We start from the raw sequence: 21835 nt of genomic DNA, 5'->3' as shown, positions 1-21835 counted from the left end.
CAACAAACTGTGGAAAATTCTTCAAGAGATGGGAATACCAGACCTTCTGACCTGCCTCATGAGAAATGTGTATGCAGATCAAGAAGGAACAGTTAGAACTGGACATGGAACAATAGACTGGTTCCAAATCAGGAAAGGAGTATGTCAAGGCTGCATACTGTCACCCTGCTTATTTAACTTATATGCAGAGCACACCATGCGAAATGCCAGGCTGAATGAAGCACAAGCTGGAATCAAGATTGCCAGGAGAAATATCAATAACCTCAGCTATGCAGATGACACCACCCTTATGGCAGAAAGCAAAGAGGAACTAAAGAGCCTCTGATGAAAGTAAAAGAGGAGAATGAAACAGCTGGCTTAAAACTCTACATTCAGAAAACTAAGATCATGGCATCCGGTCCCATCACTTCATAGCAAATAGATGGGGAAACAATGACAGACTTTATTTTCCTGGGCTTCAAAACCACTTCAGATAGTGACTGCAACCATGAAATGAAAAGACACTTGCTCCTTGGAAGAAAATCGATGACCAACCTAGACAGCATATTAAAAAGTAGAAACATTACTTTGCCAACAAAGGTCTATCTAGTTAAAGCTATGGTGTTTCCAGTAGTCATACATGGATATGAGAGTTGGAATATAAAGAAAACTGAGCGCAGAAGAATTGATGCTTTTGGTTTTTGTTTTTTTAATTTAATTAATTTTAATTTATTTATTTTACTTTACAATATTGTATTGGTTTTGCCATACATTGACTTGAATCTGCCATGAGTGTACATGAGTTCCCTGCCCTGAACCCCCTCCCACCCATCCCTCTGGGTCATCCCAGTGCACCAGCCCCGAGCACACTATATCATGCATCAAACCTGGAGAATTGATGCTTTTGAACTGTGGTGTTGGAGAAGGCTCCTGAGAATCTGTTGGACTGCAAGGAGATCTAACCAGTCCATCCTAAAGGAAATCAGTCCTGAATATTCATTGGAAGGACTGATGCTGAAGCTGAAACTCCAATACTTTGGCCACCTGATGCAAAGAACTGACTCACTGGAAAAGACCCTAATGCCGGGAAAGATCGAAGGCGCGAGGAGAAGGGGACGACAGAGGATGAGATGGCTGGATGGCATCACCGACTCAATGGACACGAGTTTGAGTAAGCTCCGGGAGTTGATGGTGGACAGGGAGGCCTGGTGTGCTGCAGTCCATGGGGTCTCAAAGAGTCGGACATGATTGAGCAACTGAACTGAATAACAAGAAACTGGCAAGATCACATCGCTCCATTACACAGTGGCATGTTATACAAGAAAAAGAAGAAGAAATCATAGTACAGTTGACCTCGGAACAACACAGGGATAGAGGCACTGACCCCCACACAGCTGAAAATCTGTATAAAACTTGAAAGTCAGCCCTCCATGTCCACAGTTCCACATCTTGGGTTCAACCCCCTTGGATCATGTAGTACTGAAATACTTATTTATTTTTTAAAAATCGCATATAAGTGGCCCTGCTGCTGCTGCTGCGTCGCTTCAGTCGTGTCCGAGTCTGTGCAACCCCATAGACAGCAGCCCACCAGGGTCCCCTATCCCTGGGATTCTCCAGGCAAGAACACTGGAGTGGGTTGCCATTTCCTTATCCAATGCATGAAAGTGAAAAGTGAAAGGGAAGTCGTGTCCAACTCTTCGCAATCCCATGGACTGCAGCTCTAAGTGGCCCTGGTATGGGTCAAACCCGTGTTGTTCAAGGATCAACTCTCTATACAGATCACCCTTTAACAACAGGACATTAGAAACATTATATTAGAAACATAATGTTGAGTGAAAATGCAATTTCCAGAAGCACCAATGTATGTATGTATGTGTGTGTGTATAAAGTGAAAGTGGAAAGTCGCTCAGTCATGTCTGACTCTCTTCCACCCCATGATTATAGCCCACCAGGCTCCTCTGTCCATGGAATTCTCCAGTCAAGAATACTAGAGTGGGTTGCCCTGCCCTTCCCCGGGGGATCTTCCTGACCAAGGGATCAAAGCTGGGTCTCCCACATTACAGGCGGATTCTTTACTGTCTGAGCCACCAAAGAAGTGCCATATAGGTATATTTTACTCTTTATGAAATTTAGTAACAAGCCAAAACTGAAATATATTTAGTACACACTGGTGATAAAAACCTTTCTTCTAAGGGAGGGGATTGATAAACACAATCCTCATGATAATGGGGGGATTTCAGGGGGTTATTTTTAGGGAACATGGAAGTAAATACAAGGTATTGCTAGTGGACTCTTCCTTGAGTTGGGTAGTGGGTAGCTAGGTCTTCACTATCATGTGTCATAAATTCCACATATTTTCACATTGAAAAGTAGTGAAAGTCAGTAAGAAATCAAACCAGTAATGTTTATTAAAAGGATTTTTTGCAATATCCTAGAACCTCCAGCAACAGGTCTGAAACAAGTTTAAAAGAAATACATTTGAGTGTCTATTTTGGATTATTTTCATAATGCTTTTTCCTCCAAGAAAATATATGAGTAGTCAAATTAGAAAAAAAAAATCTTCATTCCTTTTTACTTGACTAGTGTGAATAATTTGTATTTTACATCTAATCTCCAATTCCCATACAAAAATTGAGGGTACAGTGATCATGGAGGGAACTTCCGGATGGACAGATCGAAACAGCAGATAATCCACATGTCTGTTTGACTTCAAATGCATCATTCAGTCTTTTAACAATTTATTTCATTTCTCGATTATGCTTGGTTTCAAAGAAATCTCTATTCCTAGAAAGAGGTTAAGAAAGGATGATGATACAGGCTTGCTGTAAAGAGCTACACAGCCTCTCTCTCACACACACACACACATCATATATCACATATATGAGAAAAGATCAACAAGGTGGGATTTTTGTGGTTTGGCAGAAAGGAAATGATAAATGAATACAAAGCTTCCTACCAATGATAAACATTCAATACCTGGTTATAGACCTGAGTTCCTATGAATGATCTCCAAAACAAATTTTTTAGAAATCTGACCAAACATGAGTGGCATCCAGTACTGAAAGATGAACTGAACATGAGGATTCCCTATTTCATCACAGGTCCAGTCAGAATTTCATCATTTTTGTAGGTACATAGATACCCCATTCTTTAAAAAGGTGTTCTGGCTCAAAACACCTTACCAGGTATAGTGAATTAAGAAACTGCAAGAGCAACATCTAGCCATCCATACTTCCCCAGAGCGAAGACAATCATCTTCTCTCAGATACAAAAAATAATCAGAGAATTAAGTAATAATTAAATGAGCTAGAATTTCACTGATAGGCATTATAGTGGCTGATATTAAGTTACTCTCTACCAGTCAAGATCTCTCTACTCTGTGCCACCTGAACAAACACTCCTCACCCGCTGGGAGGTGTTCAAGCAGCTACACAGGAGAAAGAAAGAAAATGACCACTACAAGAAAGGCCAGGAGTGTATTGCGAGGCAGCATCGACTACCTTACAAAATCAGAAAAGAAGAATTTTTTTCCCTAGATGCTATAATTTCACTTATTAAATATCTCCTTTAGAGATCAATAGTACTTTAAGGAATAGAAAAATTAGAGTGCTTCTTATAATTCAAGGTCTTAACATTAAACGTAAGTTTAGCATAATTTTAAGAAAGGAAAAAAATAGAGATGTTTACCTGACGCCTTACTTTTTGTCATTTAAAGATAATTTTTGAGTTACTGTATGAATACAGTATTTAAACAGATATTTCTCCTTCCCAAGATTCCTACTTCCCTGTAAGCAGCTAGCCCTACATTGACCTTGACCTGAATCTTACACTTCAGAAATAAAGTGGAATTGCAGGAACATATATAAGTAAATGCACATTTTCTCATTATAGTTTAAACATTTATAAGATACCCCAGTCCTCTGAAGCACACTGGGAAAATCCCACACTTTATATCACATTGCAAAGTGCAGGTTGGTACACTATCCTCTCTGTAACTCTGAGATCCAATTAGAATGTTAAGGGGAAAAGTACATTCTAGTTTCCATTCCTCACTGGAATATTGCTGGTGTTGCTCACCAAAGAAGGCAGTCAGAATTTGGTCCCTTTTAGCAGTCCAGGAAAACACAAAAGAAGACTTATTCCCGGTCTCTTTATTTATTTTTTTCCCCCAGCCTCTTTAAAGCAAATTATTTTTTATATGATTTTATGTTTTTCTATTATTAAAGTTTTAGTTAAAAAAAAAGAAATGCATATTCCATCAAAATCCCTCCATTATCCTTTGCTGAAACCAGTAGGAGCTTTTAGATATGAAAACAGGGCCAGACAGAAACACTTTCTGGGAAAGTCTGCAGTGGAATGGTTTTGATAATGAACATGCCTAGAGAAATAAAATTGTGAATGCTGTATGTGTTGGGGGGAAGAAACTCTTATCTTCAGTTGGGTTCTGTTTCCCTTAGAGAGGCTTATGTTACCTACAATCAATAGGTCTCCAATTAAACAAAGAAGATTTACATACGCTGGTGCATTTTGGAGCTAATGAAATTGGTCTACCAGTTTTAATGAGAGTAAAGTATTGGACAGGAGCGGGGGGACGTGTGAGTTCATCGTATATAATTGGACCCAGCTCCTTAATTTGGATCTTTACCTTTTCTACCACTACTGCCCTTGGCCTCTCCCAACTTAGGAGAAGTAACCATGCCAAAATCTATCCTATTCAGCGAGGATAGACAAACAAACCTGCAAATGCTCACGAGAGATAAGGCTATGATTGACAGACACTTTCCCTGTAGAACAGGACTGTCTGTGATTCAAAACCAGAAAATATGTGTGTTCATCCTGAGGAGAGGATTCCCTTTTTAATCAAGATTGTGCTCTTCACAAATTTAACAGCATGGAATTAAAATCCTTTCTCCCTCTCCTATCAGAGTAGCTAGCACACAGTAGGTACTTGATAAATCCCTGTTGCTATAATATAGAAACGGATTTCTTCACATACACAGTGCAGCAATGGCTATACTACTCTATCACCTCCAAAGCATTTTTCCTAGGAAAACAGTTGTGGTAAAAGCTAGACAGAAAAACAAATAGCCTATATAATTTTTATAAATAAGTCCAATATCACCAAAGCTTTACTGTCAGAATTATAATTTATTTATTCTGAATTGGCAACCCATTCCAGTGTTCCTGTCTGGAAAACCCTAGGGAGAAAGGAGTCTGGCAAGCTACGGTCCATAGGATTGTAAAGAGTCAGACACAACTGAGCAAGCATGCACTCACGTGCGTATGTGTATATATGTGCACATACGTGTGTGTGTGTGTATAGTGGGTAAAGACCTGGCAGAGAAACAGGTTGCCCCTATATGTTCTGTGCACTAAAATTCTCATTTATGTCTTTGCATGTGCTCTCTCCAGTTTCAAGGTTAGTCGTGTCCACTGGTTCACTCAATCCAGAAAGGTAATTTACTTGTGTTAATTATCCCACATTTGTCTCAATACACCCTGTCCTTATTTAAACACTACATTTATTGTTTTGATAACAAATAAGAACCTTCAATCGGAGAAGGCAATGGCACCCCACTCCAGTACTCTTGCCTGGAAAATCCCATGGACGGAGGAGCCTGGTGGGCTGCAGTCCATCGGGTCACTAAGAGTCGGATACGACTGAGCGACTTCACTTTCACTTTTCACTTTCATGCATTGAAGAAGGAAATGGCAACCCACTCCAGTGTTCTTGCCTGGAGAATCCCAGGGACGGGGGAGCCTGGTGGGCTGCCGTCTATGGAGTCGCACAGAGTCGGACACGACTGAAGTGGCTTAGCAGCTTAGCAAGAACCTTCAATAATGCACAGCATTTTGAAAGGGGCCTTGTCACAAGCATAAGTCACTCCATAACACTAAGTTCCTTAAGTCCTGAATTCCCTTCTCAGAGTTCAGCCCCTGCCTCCGAAAGCTCAAGAATCCAAGGCTAAGACATCAGAGTTTACTGAAACATCACCCTGGTGGGAATCTGCGACTGGGGACTCATTCCAAATTTAAAGATGAGCAATCCTTTTTCCAGATGTCGGACTTAGACAGTGAGAATCCCTTGAAACAATTTTCCTCTAAATAAGTGATTAAACAACAGCAAAGAGTATTATATTGACTCACAAATATAGACTCATAATTCTCCTGAATACATATAATTTAAAATATATAGCATTAATGAGCATTGTTTATCATTAACGTGTTCAGTTTTATTCACATCTCATGAAAAAAAAAAAAAAAAGGGAAACCAAAGAAAACAGAATTAAGGCCAGATCTGAAAAAATGCCATCCAGGATTACAAGTAAGTAAAGTGTGGGCACGGAAAGAGAAGAGAGACAGGGAGAGTCTAAAGATTAGTAGCAAAAATGGAAAAATGTTCAAAGGTGTCAAAACTTTTATTATTTGGAAATAAGACACTCTTAAAAAACATCAGATATTCCTAAACTCATCAAGTAAATCCTGATATCTGTATCCAAGGGGTTTGTTTCATCTGACGTCAACATGATTTTCCCTGGAAGAAATGAACTGCTAACATTCCGTGAACTCTATCTTTGCCTCACTTCTCACCCTGACCGTCAAAGAAATCTGTCTTGAGTTCCACGATGTACCCTATGTCACTATGACTAATCCAAAGCATTTTTATTTACAGTGTTCAGAATGAATTTCTATGACAATCTCATGCCATTCTCACGTGCCTTTTGAAAAATAATTACTGAACGAATCATTTGTTCTGTGCACTATATAAAGAAAAGCACCTGTATTAATGGCTGCAGAAACAGACTTCATTTTCAGGTTAAACAACAAGCAGATGTAACAGAGAACAAAAAATTTCCAATATTTGGGACCACCAGATTGTTGTTGGTGTCACTGCTGTTTGTACTTCATTTACCAGACAGGCAATAGTTCCTCTCCTATCACCATCTGTACCCACTTTCCCAAAAGACCCTCACAGCTGCCCCGTTACCACACTAACACACACTCACACATACAGGACCCCCTTAATACTTGCCTGTTTTCTTTTCACAAGAGAAAGAAAGGCAGAGCAGTTTGAGACTTCGGACAACTTAAAACTCACTTCCATGTCAAAGTCCCAAGATTACTTACTTTCTTCGGAGATGGAGCAAAACAGAATGTAAATGGCTGTGCTTCTGGGACTTGGCTGTATTTTAGGAACGACCTGCAACTGCCACGTGAATTCACCACACTTGCTCTCAAGGCCTCCCCTTCCTTTTCGTTGGTCACTCCTTCATTTCTCCTGCTGTTTAGTTTCCCTATAACTCTGTTTTATACCTCTGCTGCTGCTAAGTCACTTCAGTCATGTCCGACTCTGTGCGACCCCCACAGACGGCAGCCCACCAGGCTCCCCCGTCCCTGGGATTCTCCAGGCAAGAACACCGGAGTGGGTTGCCATTTCCTTCTCCAATGCATGAAAGTGAAAAGTGAAAGTGAAATCACTCAGTCATGTCCGACCCTCAGCAACCCCATGGACTGCAGCCTTCCAGGCTCCTCCATCCACGGGATTTTCCAGGCAAGAGTACTGGAGTGGAGTGCCATTGCCTTCTCCAATTTTATACCTCAGTGTTCCTCAAAGGAGGGCCTTAAAAAAAAGAAGGAAAAGTTTCTTGTATACCAGATTTCTCTAGAGAAGACATGCTACAGTGAACTATTAAATAATAGAAACCACCTGTGCCCTGTTCTGTCTACTTCAATTTGCTTTCCATTTATGTAGATATTTCTGACATAAGAAAACAAAAAATTTAACACTTACTAGTAATGTCATCAGATGACAGAATTCCTCAATGGAGACCAATCTTACGGGAAAAGGGCGGTATCAATTACTGGTTTTGCAAACGTTTAAAACTACATATGGGCTATTAGTTGGGAGAATCCTAATTTTAAAACATTGAAAACCTTAAAATCTTAGTTTCTGAGGAAACTTCATCTAAGATGGCATCAACTCATCTCCTAGTTTTTCCTTCAGTTGTGTATCTTTGGCACCTACCACAGTGCTTAATAGGTAGTGAGCATTCAAAACACGTTTGCTGAACCGAGTTGTCAACGACAAGGTTGAAACTGTCAGCGGAGGCAACCAAAATACATCTCCTATGACGACACCAACCAAGGGCATTCACCTTGATGCAAACGATAACAACAGACCACAACTGCTCCTCAACTTACACACGAATTTTCTATCTCCAGAGCTCCTGGATGCACAGACTTGCAAAATGAAAGTTTCCTCTAAGCTTCTTTCAAAGTATAAAGTTCTGAATCTATTAACAAACCAGGACAAAGGCTACTTGCTCACCACTTTCTAAACTTCAGAGAAGGGCATCCCTGGTGGCTCAGTGGTAAAGAAGCTGTCTACCAATGCCAAGGACACTGGTTCGATCCCTGGCTCAGGAAGATCCCACATGCCACCGGGCAACTAAGCCCATGTGCCACAATTATTTAGCCTGTGCTCTAGAGCCCGGGAGCCACAACTACTGAGCCCATGTGCTGCAACTACTGAACCCCAAGAATCCTAGAGCCAGTGCTCTGCAACGAGAAGCCTGCACTCTGAAACTAGAAAGTAGCCTTCACTATACAAAACAAGAGAAAAACCCGCACAGCAACGAAGATCCAGCACAGCCAAAAATAAAAATTTTTTTTTAAATTTTAACTTCAGAGAAAACAATAGCTTTCAGCACTATAATGTACTTCCAGAGAACAATTTTAAGCCCATCCATAAATTCCAAAGCAGCCCTTAGGGAGAATGATATACTCAGGAACACATGGAGATAAAAACAGGCCGTGGAAAGATCAGACCTGGTAACCAGCCCTAACCACTTACTAACCATGGACCAAGGACACATTTCTCAGCCTCTTTGTTTCTCAGCAGCATTAAGGCAATTATAAAAGCTCCCCTATCTAAAAGGTAAGATTTACATGAAGAACTAATAAAATAATGTATAAGAACCAACTTAAATATCATAGAAATGAACAACACTAGTCTAGCAGATCTGGCTTTCATCCTGGCTCTGCCACTTACCATTGGCCTAACCTTGAGTGAGCTAAGAACACTCTCTGAACCTCAGTTTCCTGAATAACAGGAGTAAACCACAACAAAAGGCATCTGCCATCTCCAATCGCCCCCACCACCCAACATGAAAAATTCTCCAAAACTTGGAGAAGTCCAAAAGGAAAACAAAGCAGAAACAAAGCAACCCACATAAAACCCAAGAAACCCATATCCACAATTTAGAAAACCAACAAAGCCAACCCTAAGAAATGGCACCCAGCTATGTAAACTCCTTTAAGTGCCCGAAGTGTTTAAAGAGTCTGTCACAGAATGCTCCAGCACAAAGCAAAACACACTGTTACAGCTGCTCTGTTCACACTTTTTAAAAGGTGTCGGTAATAAAGGGCCAAACATGCGACTCTCTGAATGTGCATGTATGCTCCTCTCCCATCTATCTGTCTGCCTCCAGTTCTGCTGTCTCATGACCTGGCCTCACTTACTCAGCATCACCCACCCCAGCACAGCACCTCTGAGGCTCAACTGCAAATAAAGTTAAAAGCTATGCATAATCAGTCTTTAGATAGCAAAATTGAAAATGTCTCTCTTTGAAGAATCACAAAGCTTTCTGTCTGAAACCTCTGACCTTTCTAGAGAAATCAGAGTCACTGTAGTTTAAAAATGTAGGTGGTAAAAGTACAAAGGATTACATTTATCCATTGTGCATGTTTGCCATCTTTTCTGAGATGAGGGGCAAATACCTTCAGAACAATTAGTTCTTCAATGCTAACATTTCAGGCTGCAATACCCTCATTCTCCAAGATCTGTACACATCCTGGGCCCAATGAGATGGCCCTTTTCTGTTTGTTTCTATTCCTATCTTACAGAAAATCTAAAATACACGATTTCAGAATCCCTTTTTTTAAAAAATAAGACTTTTGTCTGTACAGTAAATAAGCAGAAAAAATAATAATAAAAATTCATTTGAATCTTCTTAAAAACCACTGTCATCCTTGATTGGGTCGGAAGGGTAAGGGACTTTTAAAAGTACATGTAAAAGAAAAGAGATTTCTTGATAAAAAGTCCTTGTCACATATTAAGAGGCCATACAATAAAAGTATTGCAATGACTATCTTTCCCTGACAGGAACAGACAACAATAGTTGTGCTGTTGAACAGCATCAAGTTACAAAGACTTCATTCTCAGAAGTTACTTGAAACTACTTTCCCAAAGAGAACCTCCACCATTTAAAAGGAGGGGAGAAAAGCCAACTAAAGAAATCAATCAGAAACGTTAGTAACTCGGTAATTTTTATACACAAGGCATCCATGCAAAAATCCTGCCACAGTCCTACAGAGATGCAGAAAGCTTCTGCCAAATTCTTATCCCAAATCCTTGCTTCATCTTAAGTGTCCGTAACCCACTTATCTTTAACTTTCAATTACTTAACGCTAAAAATGTACTCTCAGGTATACACTGTTTTCCATCAACAACACTTTTAATGTTTAATATTTATGAATTATACTCAACATAAAAGATGTTTACTATTTTCATTCTTAATCTGCTATTATATCTGAGCCCATACAGCTCTGCTGAAGGTTTACATGCAGATGCACAGTATCTTAATTACTCATTCTACAGTAAGCTCTTTAAGCATCTCCATTCCTCATTCATTTGGAATGTTTAAAAATGCCACAAGAAGGGCTTGATGTCATCTCAACACTGAAATCCATCTGTCTATGGCCCTCTTTTGACTTTACTCCTTTTGCAGCCAAAATTTTCACAAAAGTTGATGAGAATTTGTCAACCTAAGGACTTGTGATGTCAGCTCCTGTGAAAGGCAATGGAATATTTGAAAGTGACAATGATGGGATCCCATACGTACAATATTCACTTTATGTAGGAGCTTAAACTTAAATCACTAATCTCTTCAAAATTAAAACACATAGAATTCTAAATGTTTCTAATAGGGGAAGAGGAAAAAGGTAGGGATATAACACAGAAGAAACAGTTATGAGTTTCCCATATTAAGTAATAGGTCCCAAATTTTGAAAATTAAATGAATTATTGATGTTGTAGCACCACAGTTCCTATTTATCCACTGACAAATACCTTTCCCTACCAAAAATTACCAATCGGATAAAGCTATATGACTCACCACAGATACATCTTCCCCAACAGCATGAACATGTTGTTGCACTAGCCAATCACAGGCTGGCAAAATTACAAAAGGAAATAAAATCAGCCAAACCATAGCAACAAAGACAACAGCCTGACAATGGCAGATGCTACACAGAAATACCAACAAAACTGCTAAATATTATTCATTTTTAAAATATGTTTTATTGCTACTTTCATTTCATCTTGCTTTTATAACCCATAGAGCATTTCAAAAATAGTCATTAAAATATATACATGAATATATATGCTCTGAAAACAGTTTTTGTTTGGAAACTCACAAGCTATTGGTCCCACCAGAAACTCTCACCAGAGACATCAAAGGTAGGCAGTATGGAACCTGATGGAGAGGACAGTGGGGTGTGAGCCCTATTTTTTTTATTGCAATCCTCTTTTGTTTCCAATTGAATCACTTTTAACACACACCTCAGGTTTCCCTTTCTGGGATGACATACTCCACACCCTAACTTTTAAATTTATTAGCACTTTTAAAAAATTAAACTTAAAAAGAAAGTCACATTTCTATTTTATTCTATGTAAGTTCAATTCAACAGCTTATTTTTTTAAATAAATATTAGAAGGATTCATATATACAATGAACAGATATAGTATAAATTATAATTATCACCTTTTTTCTATTTACAATTATAAAATTCATGTTGAGTGAGGCTCTAAACTTTTACACTTAAGTCATTAAGAACTAATCCTGCTGAAGTTTAAAGGAAATGAAAATAAAGGCATTAAATAAATTAATCAATAAATACATCAGTTACTTAAGGGCATTAACATGAAACTTGTTCCTATTTTCAATTTTTCTCCTTTGTCTTTAAAATGAAAAATCTACTTTTTTAACTAATAAAATTCCATTTTTTGCTTTTTTAAATAACTGTACAAAAGATCTTTTGGGAACAAAGTAAATTTAAAACATTTAAATCTAATGAGGAAATTAAAATATATATATATATCTTGTGCATATTTAAAAATGTACAAAAATCTACCCAGTAAAATATTACATGCAATTATGATTTTTAAAATAATAGTTGCTTTAATTCCCAAAACATCTAGAATCAATTCATCTAACTTTATCTTACCAAAAAAAAAAAATTCTTAAACCTGTGTTATAATGCTTCTATTCACTAAACTTCTACATTCTAAAAACAAGAAAGAACAAGTCATTCCAGATTTTTGACCCCAACACTAACAAGCATGAGACCATTTCTCCCTCTTCTAACCAAGTGTGGCTTCATTTTGCGGACAAAACCTGAACTTCACTGTAAAATATCTCCGTGGGAAGGGTTTGGATTTTGACTTTTTATTGCCCTTTGATTTAAGGTAGGTGTGTGATGCCATTTAAGTGACATCCAATCCCTCTTTAAATCCAGACAACAGGATGTAAAAAGGGATATCAGACGGATCTGAATTTTATTTTTAAAAGAATAGGACACAGAATCAGGAGGCCTGGGTTTAATCTTGCTCTGTACAAGTCACTAGGCACCTCTGAGACTTGATTTTCACCTGTACAAATGGACAGTGTATTACTTATTTACAATACTCCAATGAAGTTTAAAAAAAAAACAAAAAAACAGAAAGCTATAATGTATGACAAAATTTAGTACTGCACTTGCTGCAAAACAGACACTGAATAAAATTTATTATTAATATTTGCCCAGCTGCCTGCTTGCCTGCCTTCCTTTCTTCCACCCATCTCTTTTTCTGTGCAGTGCTGTGCTGTGCTTAGTCACTCAGTTGTGTCCAGCTCTTTGCGACCCCATGGACTGTAGCCCTCCAGGCTTCTCTATCCATGTGGATTCTCCAGGGAAGAATACTGCAGTGGGTTGTCAGGCCCTCCTCCAGGGGATCTTCCCAACCCAGGGATCAAACCCAGCCAGGTCTCCCACACCACTGGTGGATTCTTTACCATCTGAGCCACCAGGGAAGCCCCTCCTTCTCTCTACTCTTAATCTATCAAGGTCCAAAATACTTACCACTAGGAAAATATGTGAAAGACACGAAGACAAATAAGTTTAAAGCTCTCAAAAAACATGAAAGCTATATACCACTTCAATCTCCAGTTATTACCATCATCCTAACCATTTCTCAGGTTGAGATTAGCAATATCTCACAGACCAACACTTGCCAAATGCACAAATGAATTTATCTCAATCTTATCTCATTTAGTATCTCTTACAAACAAAACAGCAAAAATATCCTCTGCTCCAAACCTGCCACAATTTGTCATTTGTGAACGTATTCCTTTGGCTAAAAGGCCATGTTTATTTCACTAGAATATTAATAAGACTAACCCTGTTAGATAAAATATACTTTTACCCTGTGGAATTGTCATAGCAAAATAAGAAGTATTGATTTCTAATAGTTGGGGAAATGCCTAGGAAAAAAGCCATTTCTATCTTAACAGCAGCTAGAGAATTCTGATAAATTCTAAAGTTTGGATCAATCACTTCTAACAGTTGCCTTGGTGGGAAATGGCCAAAATGTTGACAACACTGTAAGTTTCCCCCTTGAAAAGCAAAATGGTAATAATAATAATAATGATTATCTCAGTAGCCCCCTTTCCAAGTTCATGCATGCCACAGTGTCCTTAACTGGACCCCTAAATGCTACAAAGAATTTTTGCAAAACTTTTCTTTCTAAAAATCTGAAAAGAAATTCCAAAAGCCCCCACATAGTTTCTCAGTCTAGAACATACGATGCAAAAAATGATGGTGAGATGGATTATAAAATTCTCCACCTGATGTCTTACTGCCTGGGATCCTTTTACAGTCATTACTTAAACCAAAACACTTTTTAGAGCATCTCCATTTGCAATTAAGTTCATAGTTTTATGTTTCTCTTAACAAAGCATGCCAGTTCATTCATTCTCTTCCTCCTCCACCTGACTTCTTCCTTCCCCTGACCTCACCTCCCAAGGATTTACAATTTTATGTTTAAAAGCAAGATCTAACCTCTAAATGACCATGGGAAAATAATTGCTGAAATGACAACAAATTGGTGTTTAGCACATTCACTGAATGCAATCTGTATTTTATGTTTTTCCTTCTATTCTAACCTCAAAATTGTTTTTAATAATCTATATTAACATTTGTGAGCAATTAGAATTGTTGCTGCTTCTGTGCAAGTTTTAAAAAACCGACAGGCTGTTCTGCATCCTCTGGAAGCAGCTTGAGGCCTTAACCAAGTAAAACACCCAGTCCTACTGTGTACAGCAGTGACCACAACAAAGGCTGTGGTTTCTCCCACACTAGCCCTAAATAGGTTTAAATTAATGCTATCCATCACGGGGTGGAAAAGCAGACAAGGCAAATCCAAGCCAGCAGCGTTGGGAAATTTCTTACCAACACTCAAACCTCTGAGCCATAAATGAGCTGACCTCTGTTTTACTCCAGAACAACCCTTTTTCCCTATTCCTTCTACTCTCTCTGCCTTTCAACTTCTTTCTCACCACATTCTAGGATAAAGAATATTTTTACTGCATTCTAAATAGAGGATATTGCTACAATCTTCAAGTTATGTAGAAAACACTCAAGGATATAAAAGCCATATTTAATCTCAAGTTTGTTGATTGGGCTAACTCCCTTAAAGAATGAAAAGATAAGTAGAAAGATGACATCTTCTAAAAGCTTGTGCATATACCAGTAAGTTACAGTACATCAATCAGCCACAAAATCCACCTTTGGTTTAAGGTTAGGGTTACAATTTGAAATAGAGTGGTACTAACATTAAATATCACTGTATATCATCTTACCCCATTCTTTTTCCAAATACAGTTTATTATTATAAATCAAAGAAACTAACCACACAACTATTTCTACTAGGCAGTTTATTAAGGTACTATAATGTATAGTCTTAGATTTGAGTGTAAACATACATACACACAAGCTCCTGCTAACAGGACATATTAACTATATTTTAGATACACAATCCTGCCACAAACATAGTAAGTTACCTTAAATTTAAAAATCATCACAATTAATTTAGCATAAAATTATAAACTGTAACAATCTAACATTATCCATTAAAATTTTTTTTATAATTCATGGGGTCGCAAAGAGTCGGACACGATTGAGCAACTGAACTGAACTGAACTGAATACTACTCAGTATGCACTGATAACCTTCCACAGATGATTACACTGTATTTCAGGTACCCGCTTTTTAGAAAAAGAAAGCATTTCCCTCTACTCTATCCAGCACTCTGTGTGCAGCCTGGATGTGCACACACATGCACACGAAGCGCACACACGCTCCTACACAGACACTCCTAATCTTACACCTGCTCTGAAGCAGTAGGAAGTGAATTCTCAATCTGTCAACATGACCATCTGCTCTATCTGCATATCACGGCTTCCTCTATTACTATATGAAGGAATGGCAATCACGAAGCCAAAATACAACTACGGTGCACCTGAATGGGAGTCTCTCTTTGTTGAAATGGAATAATATGTGGCCTATCAAGGAGAAACTAACAGTAACAGAAATAATTTGAATGAGCATTCAGGACAACATAATTAAGTGAACAATATCGTACAGGTAATGTGGTCATCAGGAACCCTGCCAGCAGGTTTCCAGGACAGGTACCAAGCTTCCCAGGCACCGCAACTCTTCCAGTAAGTGAGCAAACCTATATTATTCCTGGTCCGAACAACACGAAGTAAAGGTAGCAACGATGGGAGCATGGAAGCAATCAGTAACAACTGTACTGAAAACACTACTGTGCAAACGCGGGCACTTTCCACCGTGAAACTAACAAGTACTCTGCTACCATTGGGAAAAGTTCAGTTTGCTCTGTCACGGGCTAATTAACAATTACAGCAACTACCTGACTTCTGTCCTGTATTTGTCTTTCAAAGTGAATGTTAAGGCAACTAAAAATACTTCCAATCTTAGAAAATTCCTCACCTGCTAAAAACTGAAGATGCTCATTGTGATTAATCGCCTTGGGGCCTAAAGCCACTCAAAACTTAGCAAAGGCCTTCGCTGAATTAAACATAATTCTATTTGTTTAACTTTAGTTTTTAAACATCTCCACACAGCTGCCTCAGCTTTCATTCTATCCCCCAGCAGGTAATAACTATAAAAAGTAAATTGTCACACTGTCATTTTATGGCCTAGATACAGCAACCTATCTCTATATAAGAGATGAGTCCTTAAAAAATCTAACCCCTTACCAAATTTAACTAACTCAACTGAGAATCTTTCTAGAATCTGATTACATTACCAGAAGTTATACAGAAGCAGTTTAAAAAAAAAAAAAAACTCTCCAGAAAGTTCTCGGTTGAGTGCCTACTAATGAACAAAGGTTAACTTTATCTAAAAGGTCAAATGCCTGGTGGCTAAGGTTATGACCTTAACAACTTAAATTGTGACCTTGCCACGTGCCGGGTATATTGTAGATTCTGATACAGATCATCTGGTAAAGACTAGTCATAAATTAGCTTTACTGTTACACGCCCACAAAGAAAACCATTTGCCACAATACCATAACATCTCCAAGATGTCATGCGATACATGGGAAGGACGACTCAAGTACAGACCAAATTCTGGGCATAAAATGGTTTTACTCTTTTGTACTTTTAACGAGATGAAATTCTCAGGCTTCTGGAATCACTCCGATTTCATTACACTTGTTACTGTTTATCAGCCACAAAATTCACAGTTCTAATGCCCCTTGATTTAGAGGGAATTAAAAAAAAAAGGAATGCAGTTTATGTATTGTATTTTGCGTCTCAATAACTTAAAAAAATCATCTTCTACACTTTTAAAAAACAACTGATTCTGCATTATCTTCCAGTATTTACATGTGTGTTCTAAGATTTCAACTTCCGTCCAAAGAAGAGGCTGAGGCATGAAGCAATAATTATTGTATGCATTTTTAGAAAGAAAAAAAAATCTTCTTGTGGCAATCAAGGGGGGAAATGGCATTTTGGGAGGAAAAAAAATACATTTAATAGAAAGGAGGGAGGGAGACTATAGGTGAAAAGGCCACAATGGTTTTGGCAAGTTTCTTGAAGCACGTTTCAGAGTCTCTGCCTCCTGCCAATACTGGCAAGTTCTCAAAACTTTTAAGGAGGTAAAAACATTGTTTAGTGTTTACAAATCTTCAGTATTATAACAGATGCTTGTCAAATCAGTTGTATGCGAGTTGACCGATCTACCTCCTATTTGTACTGGCAGCTTCCCTTCCACAAATAGCAGGCCTTTAAATCTCTGAAATCAAATTTGAGATATTTTCAGACAAAAGGCCATGAGCATCCCTCGGACCCTTCCCGGTGCGCGCAGAGGCGCCGCGGCTGCGCAGGGAGAGCCAATGGCCTGCACTTGGCCGGCATTCAGTCAACCGAGGGATTCTGGGAGGCGCAGGGAAACCGAACCGAAAGGTAGTCTGATCCACGGTGCTGGCAATAAATCTTTCATTAGCAATAAGGATGCTCACTCTTCCTAAGCAACCTTCTACCTGCCATTTTACCAACATCAACCTTCCGGTCCTTGAAACCGCCAGCAACTGTGTTGGCTCAAGGATCTGGAGCCATAAAACGGGCAAAAACCGTAAACAGTGAAAGAGAATCCAACGTGAAACGGCGAGAGCGAGAAGGGCTGCGTCTCTGTGAATCTAAAGGAAACGTTTACACCTAAAACTTAGAAGGGACGCTGCTCATACCAATAAGCGTAGAACGGGTATTCCGTTGTGATGTTACCTTCGAAGGACGCACACACCGCGATGGGCATCACTCGTTGGCACCTGCAATTTCCTATGTTGGTCCGTTAGAGCATTTATTATCATTTATAAAGTATTTACTTCTCCAAATATTATAGATTAAACACACGATTTTTGAAGAGTGTGCTCCCAAAGCACCTCTAATAGCCACACCTGTTTTTGCACCTTGCCCTGGCAGAATCTCTACTTATATTTATAAAAATAAAAAATTTTAACTCTGCTTTTACAGTAGACAAAGTAACAACAATAGAGTTAACCAAGAGTTAATAAAGGGCCGCTTGTTCCTGTTTAGAGGTCATTTGGGAGATGTTGCATTTTCGTTTTTGCTACCCAGAACTGGCTAAAGCAACAGGCACCTCTTATAATTAAGTATACATTTTCAAAAACCCAAATATTTGAAACACTTACAGATCACATCCTCTAAAATACTCATCTATCCCCTGCCAACAGAATGCAAATGATGATGTGACATGCTTGCAAAGTAAATTTCTCCAGTTTCTTATGTAAGGACAGATGGATAACAAAAGTTCTCTTTCTAAAACATATATTGAGAAAAATAATAGAGAATAGGCTATCAGATGACTTCTTTAAAAAACTGCTCACATTTTTAGAATTAAAAATGTTTTGCAAAACAATGGAGTGTTCCCTTTTACAGGTATCATCTTCTCTGCCCTTTGGCAAAAAATACATACATACATGCACCCCAAAACAACCTACTGGAAGGATTCCACAACCTTCGTTCTTCCATCTGGCTCAAGTAACTGCCATAAAGGTAATCTAGCAAGACCGATATGTACATATAAAAAGTCAACAAGTTTCACAAGACCTGAGCTTTCACGTTAACACAATAAGCCTTTTGTCTAAAACAAGACAAGAGGAACAAAGTAAAAATGCATTGTTTTATCCAGTCCTCAATAGTTTTATCCCGAATGCTACTCTACCTGCTGTAACAGACACAGGAAAAGCATGCCTTGAAAACAGCCTTGGAACAATAAAGAATGTTATTATGAATCAAAGCAACTCAATCAATTTTCAATATTGGTTTCTCAATTTGTTCACGCACTATACAGGTTTGGTTACTTTTAAGATTAACCTTTCCATCAACTGCTTAAAGAGTTGGATTGTTTTTTTTTCCCTTAGCAATCTTAAACACCACCAAGTATTCCTAACACAAAGTTAGTAAGTTTGTATTAGTGTGATTCTTTTTTCTTTATAAATGATCAGCAATTTGATAGCAATCTTACCTCCAACCTCTTCTTGATTAGAAGGGGGCTCAAGAGGCTCCAGAAGGTTTAAAACACTCCCAGAAGAAAAGCAACTAAAAACTTTGCCTCACTATCAAACTAAATGCTTTTTAACTAGATCACTTGCCAGTTAAAATAGACTCTTTCTTACAAGGGTTTTTAAGAGGTTTCTCTCACCCCTCATCAAAAAAACGTGATTTAAACAATATCTCATAATTGACTACCAACAAATTGATAACACTACTTGCCAAGAGAATTGAACCGAACAAGAATGCTCTCAAAGCTATGCTTTCCCACCTGAATGAAGGTGGAACCTCAAACTCTGCAGCATCTGGCTACTCTGACATTGGGCTACCTTGGACACCACGCTGTCCATATAGACGTGGCCTGCCATAGGGAGCTCAGGAATGGCCCAGCACACGCAGAGGTCATCAGGAAAGAAGCACCCGCGAGAAAGTGGACCGACTTCTCACCATCGCACTTACCTGCTGCATGCACAAAGTATGCCAAATATAAATCGAGTTCCTTAACAGAAACCCCTATGTGATGGGGCTGGACACAGAGCCCTGGATTAGAGCACTGCGGGGACTTTACAAGGCGCTCGCCATCAGTACTTTCGAGCGGAATACCTTTAAATAAAATCACCATAACAAGGTCCAACCTCCAGACTTTATCTGCCTGGCGGAGGCAGTCAATTCTTCGCATCTTGCCTTTCTGGTCTGGGTTGGAAAGAACGCAACACGGAGGCTTTTTCCCTGTAACTGTAAGAACAAAATCCTCTCGGTACTCAGGTCGGATATCTTTCCGCAACTTGGCCAGCAGTCGAGATGCCCACTTCTGTTTGACCTCTGGTTTTTCACTTAGCAACTCATCCTTCACAGCTCTCTCTTCTTCTTTTGACATACGCTTTTCATGTTTTTTGAAGTATTTTCGTTTTCGGGCCTGCAGGTTGAACCACGTGTAGGCGAAGGCTCGGACGTGGGGCAGAAGTGCTTCGATGAAAGGATGAAATTCATCCTGGCAAAATGAATCAAGACAAAAATATAACTAAAATGAAAACAAAAGGAAACAACATTTCTTTAGATGCTCACCTTTAAAATATGTATATATAATCCTATTTCACTTGAAATTTGATTCAAGCATTACCAAAATCATACATGGGATTGCTATGGGAAGTCCAAGAGGGGGGGTTAAAAATACTATCAGTATCGTGTCTCACAATCTCAAAGAAAAAAACTGTTAAAAGTAAAAAATGGTTTGTTATGTTACAGAAGTGTACCAGGTTCTATTGTCGGGCCTACGTCCCAAAGCCTTTAGACAGCCAGTGAAGTTTATCGAAATGCTTATAACAACATATAATCTTAACCCTATTTCAAGGAAGGCATATCTAATTTTGCTCCAGCCTTGACCTCACTACTTGTAGTACAGCCAGGGCTCCGCAGCCAGATTGGCAAATCCTAAACATTTAGATGCCAGTCAGTGTTGATGTAAGTCTAGGAGCAAAAATCATCTCCACGCTCAATGGAAACAAAGACTTTCCCTCTAAAAGTAGTGCGTGTAGACTCTGATCTGTTTCTTAGTCATTTTTGTAACATTTTAATTCCTTTTTAAGTATTACAGTTAACACAATTTTTTTTTTTACTCAAAAACTTAGAAAAATTTGGCAGGTCCATATATAAAAGAAGAAATGGATTTTATATTTGTCGGACTAGAATAAAAGATCTATGTCCAAGACATAATTGCTGATATTATGGAAATGAAACAAAAAGGCAAAAAAGGGGGGAAAAAAAAACAAAAGCATTCAAGCCAGATAGTAAACAGAATGTGTCACTGTGACAACACGGTTGCAACTAAATACATTCAGTTTACTGATGTGATTGTGAAATACCTTCAGCAATAATCATCCCTAAAGAACAGAGTACCTATTTAAATTTTGAAAATAGTATTTCAGGTTTTTTGTTCTCACAGGGAAACAGAGAACCTGGTATATTCAATGCTTATGAGACTACAGGAAAACCCTCATGCTTGCCTCTTAAAATTCAAGTAATTTGAAAATAAAATTTAATCTAAAACATTTAAAATTTTCTTACTCTTTTATTGAAAATACTTGATTCTTTTGTTTGACATTTTCTTAGGAAACAGAAATATAAAATTAAAGGAAAATTAAACAGTAACCTCCACAAAGCTTTCTGAGTACATCTAACTTTTGATTAACCAACCCACACTAATCTTACATAACTTCTCCCCACTGCACAACCCCCACCAAAAGATAAATTATTTACTTTCAAATAAATGAGGATAAGGAAGCCAAAGAGATATTTGATGACTTTTTTAAAGGGTGGAGGACAGACAAATATAAAATGCATTCTTTAAGTTTGGAATATACATCTAAATATATACTTTGGAGGCACAAGTAACTATAATGTCCAAAATATTAATACTATCAAACCAATTATTAATTTTTAAATGTTAAAATATAAATTGAGTGTTTAAAATTGGTGAAATATTTTAACAGTCAAGCCTGTTAAAATATAAATTACAATCATTTAAACACTACATATGACTGCTTTTTAGGTAAGTTTATATTAATATACAATAAATCATTTCAATAATTGACATTTAATTTTTTCCTCTCTCAACAAATTTCAGGCTTTGTATTTCAAGTTTAGGCTTGAAAACTGCT

General features: G+C 38.2%; 1 protein-coding gene across 9 annotated transcripts in view; it reads right to left on the bottom strand.

Moving 5' to 3' along the window:
- Positions 1-21835, bottom strand: part of NFIA (nuclear factor I A) — a 408138-nt gene that overhangs the window by 376050 nt on the left and 10253 nt on the right. For all 9 annotated transcript variants that reach the window (XR_015160139.1, XM_086390289.1, XM_086390281.1 and 6 more), the window contains exon 2: positions 19638-20169. Coding sequence is in view for 8 of the 9 variants with exons in the window: in XM_086390281.1 (XP_086246407.1) it covers positions 19638-20169 (532 nt within the window). In the remaining variant the exon portion in view is untranslated. The remainder of the gene's footprint in view (positions 1-19637; positions 20170-21835) is intronic.

Source organism: Bos grunniens, chromosome 3, assembly GCF_055505025.1.
Source record: "Bos grunniens cultivar Pamir isolate PY7600 chromosome 3, Bosgru_T2T1.0, whole genome shotgun sequence".
Taxonomy (NCBI): Eukaryota; Metazoa; Chordata; class Mammalia; order Artiodactyla; family Bovidae; genus Bos; species Bos grunniens.
Note: the sequence above shows the minus strand (reverse complement) of the source record. Positions and strands in the feature narration are given on the sequence as shown.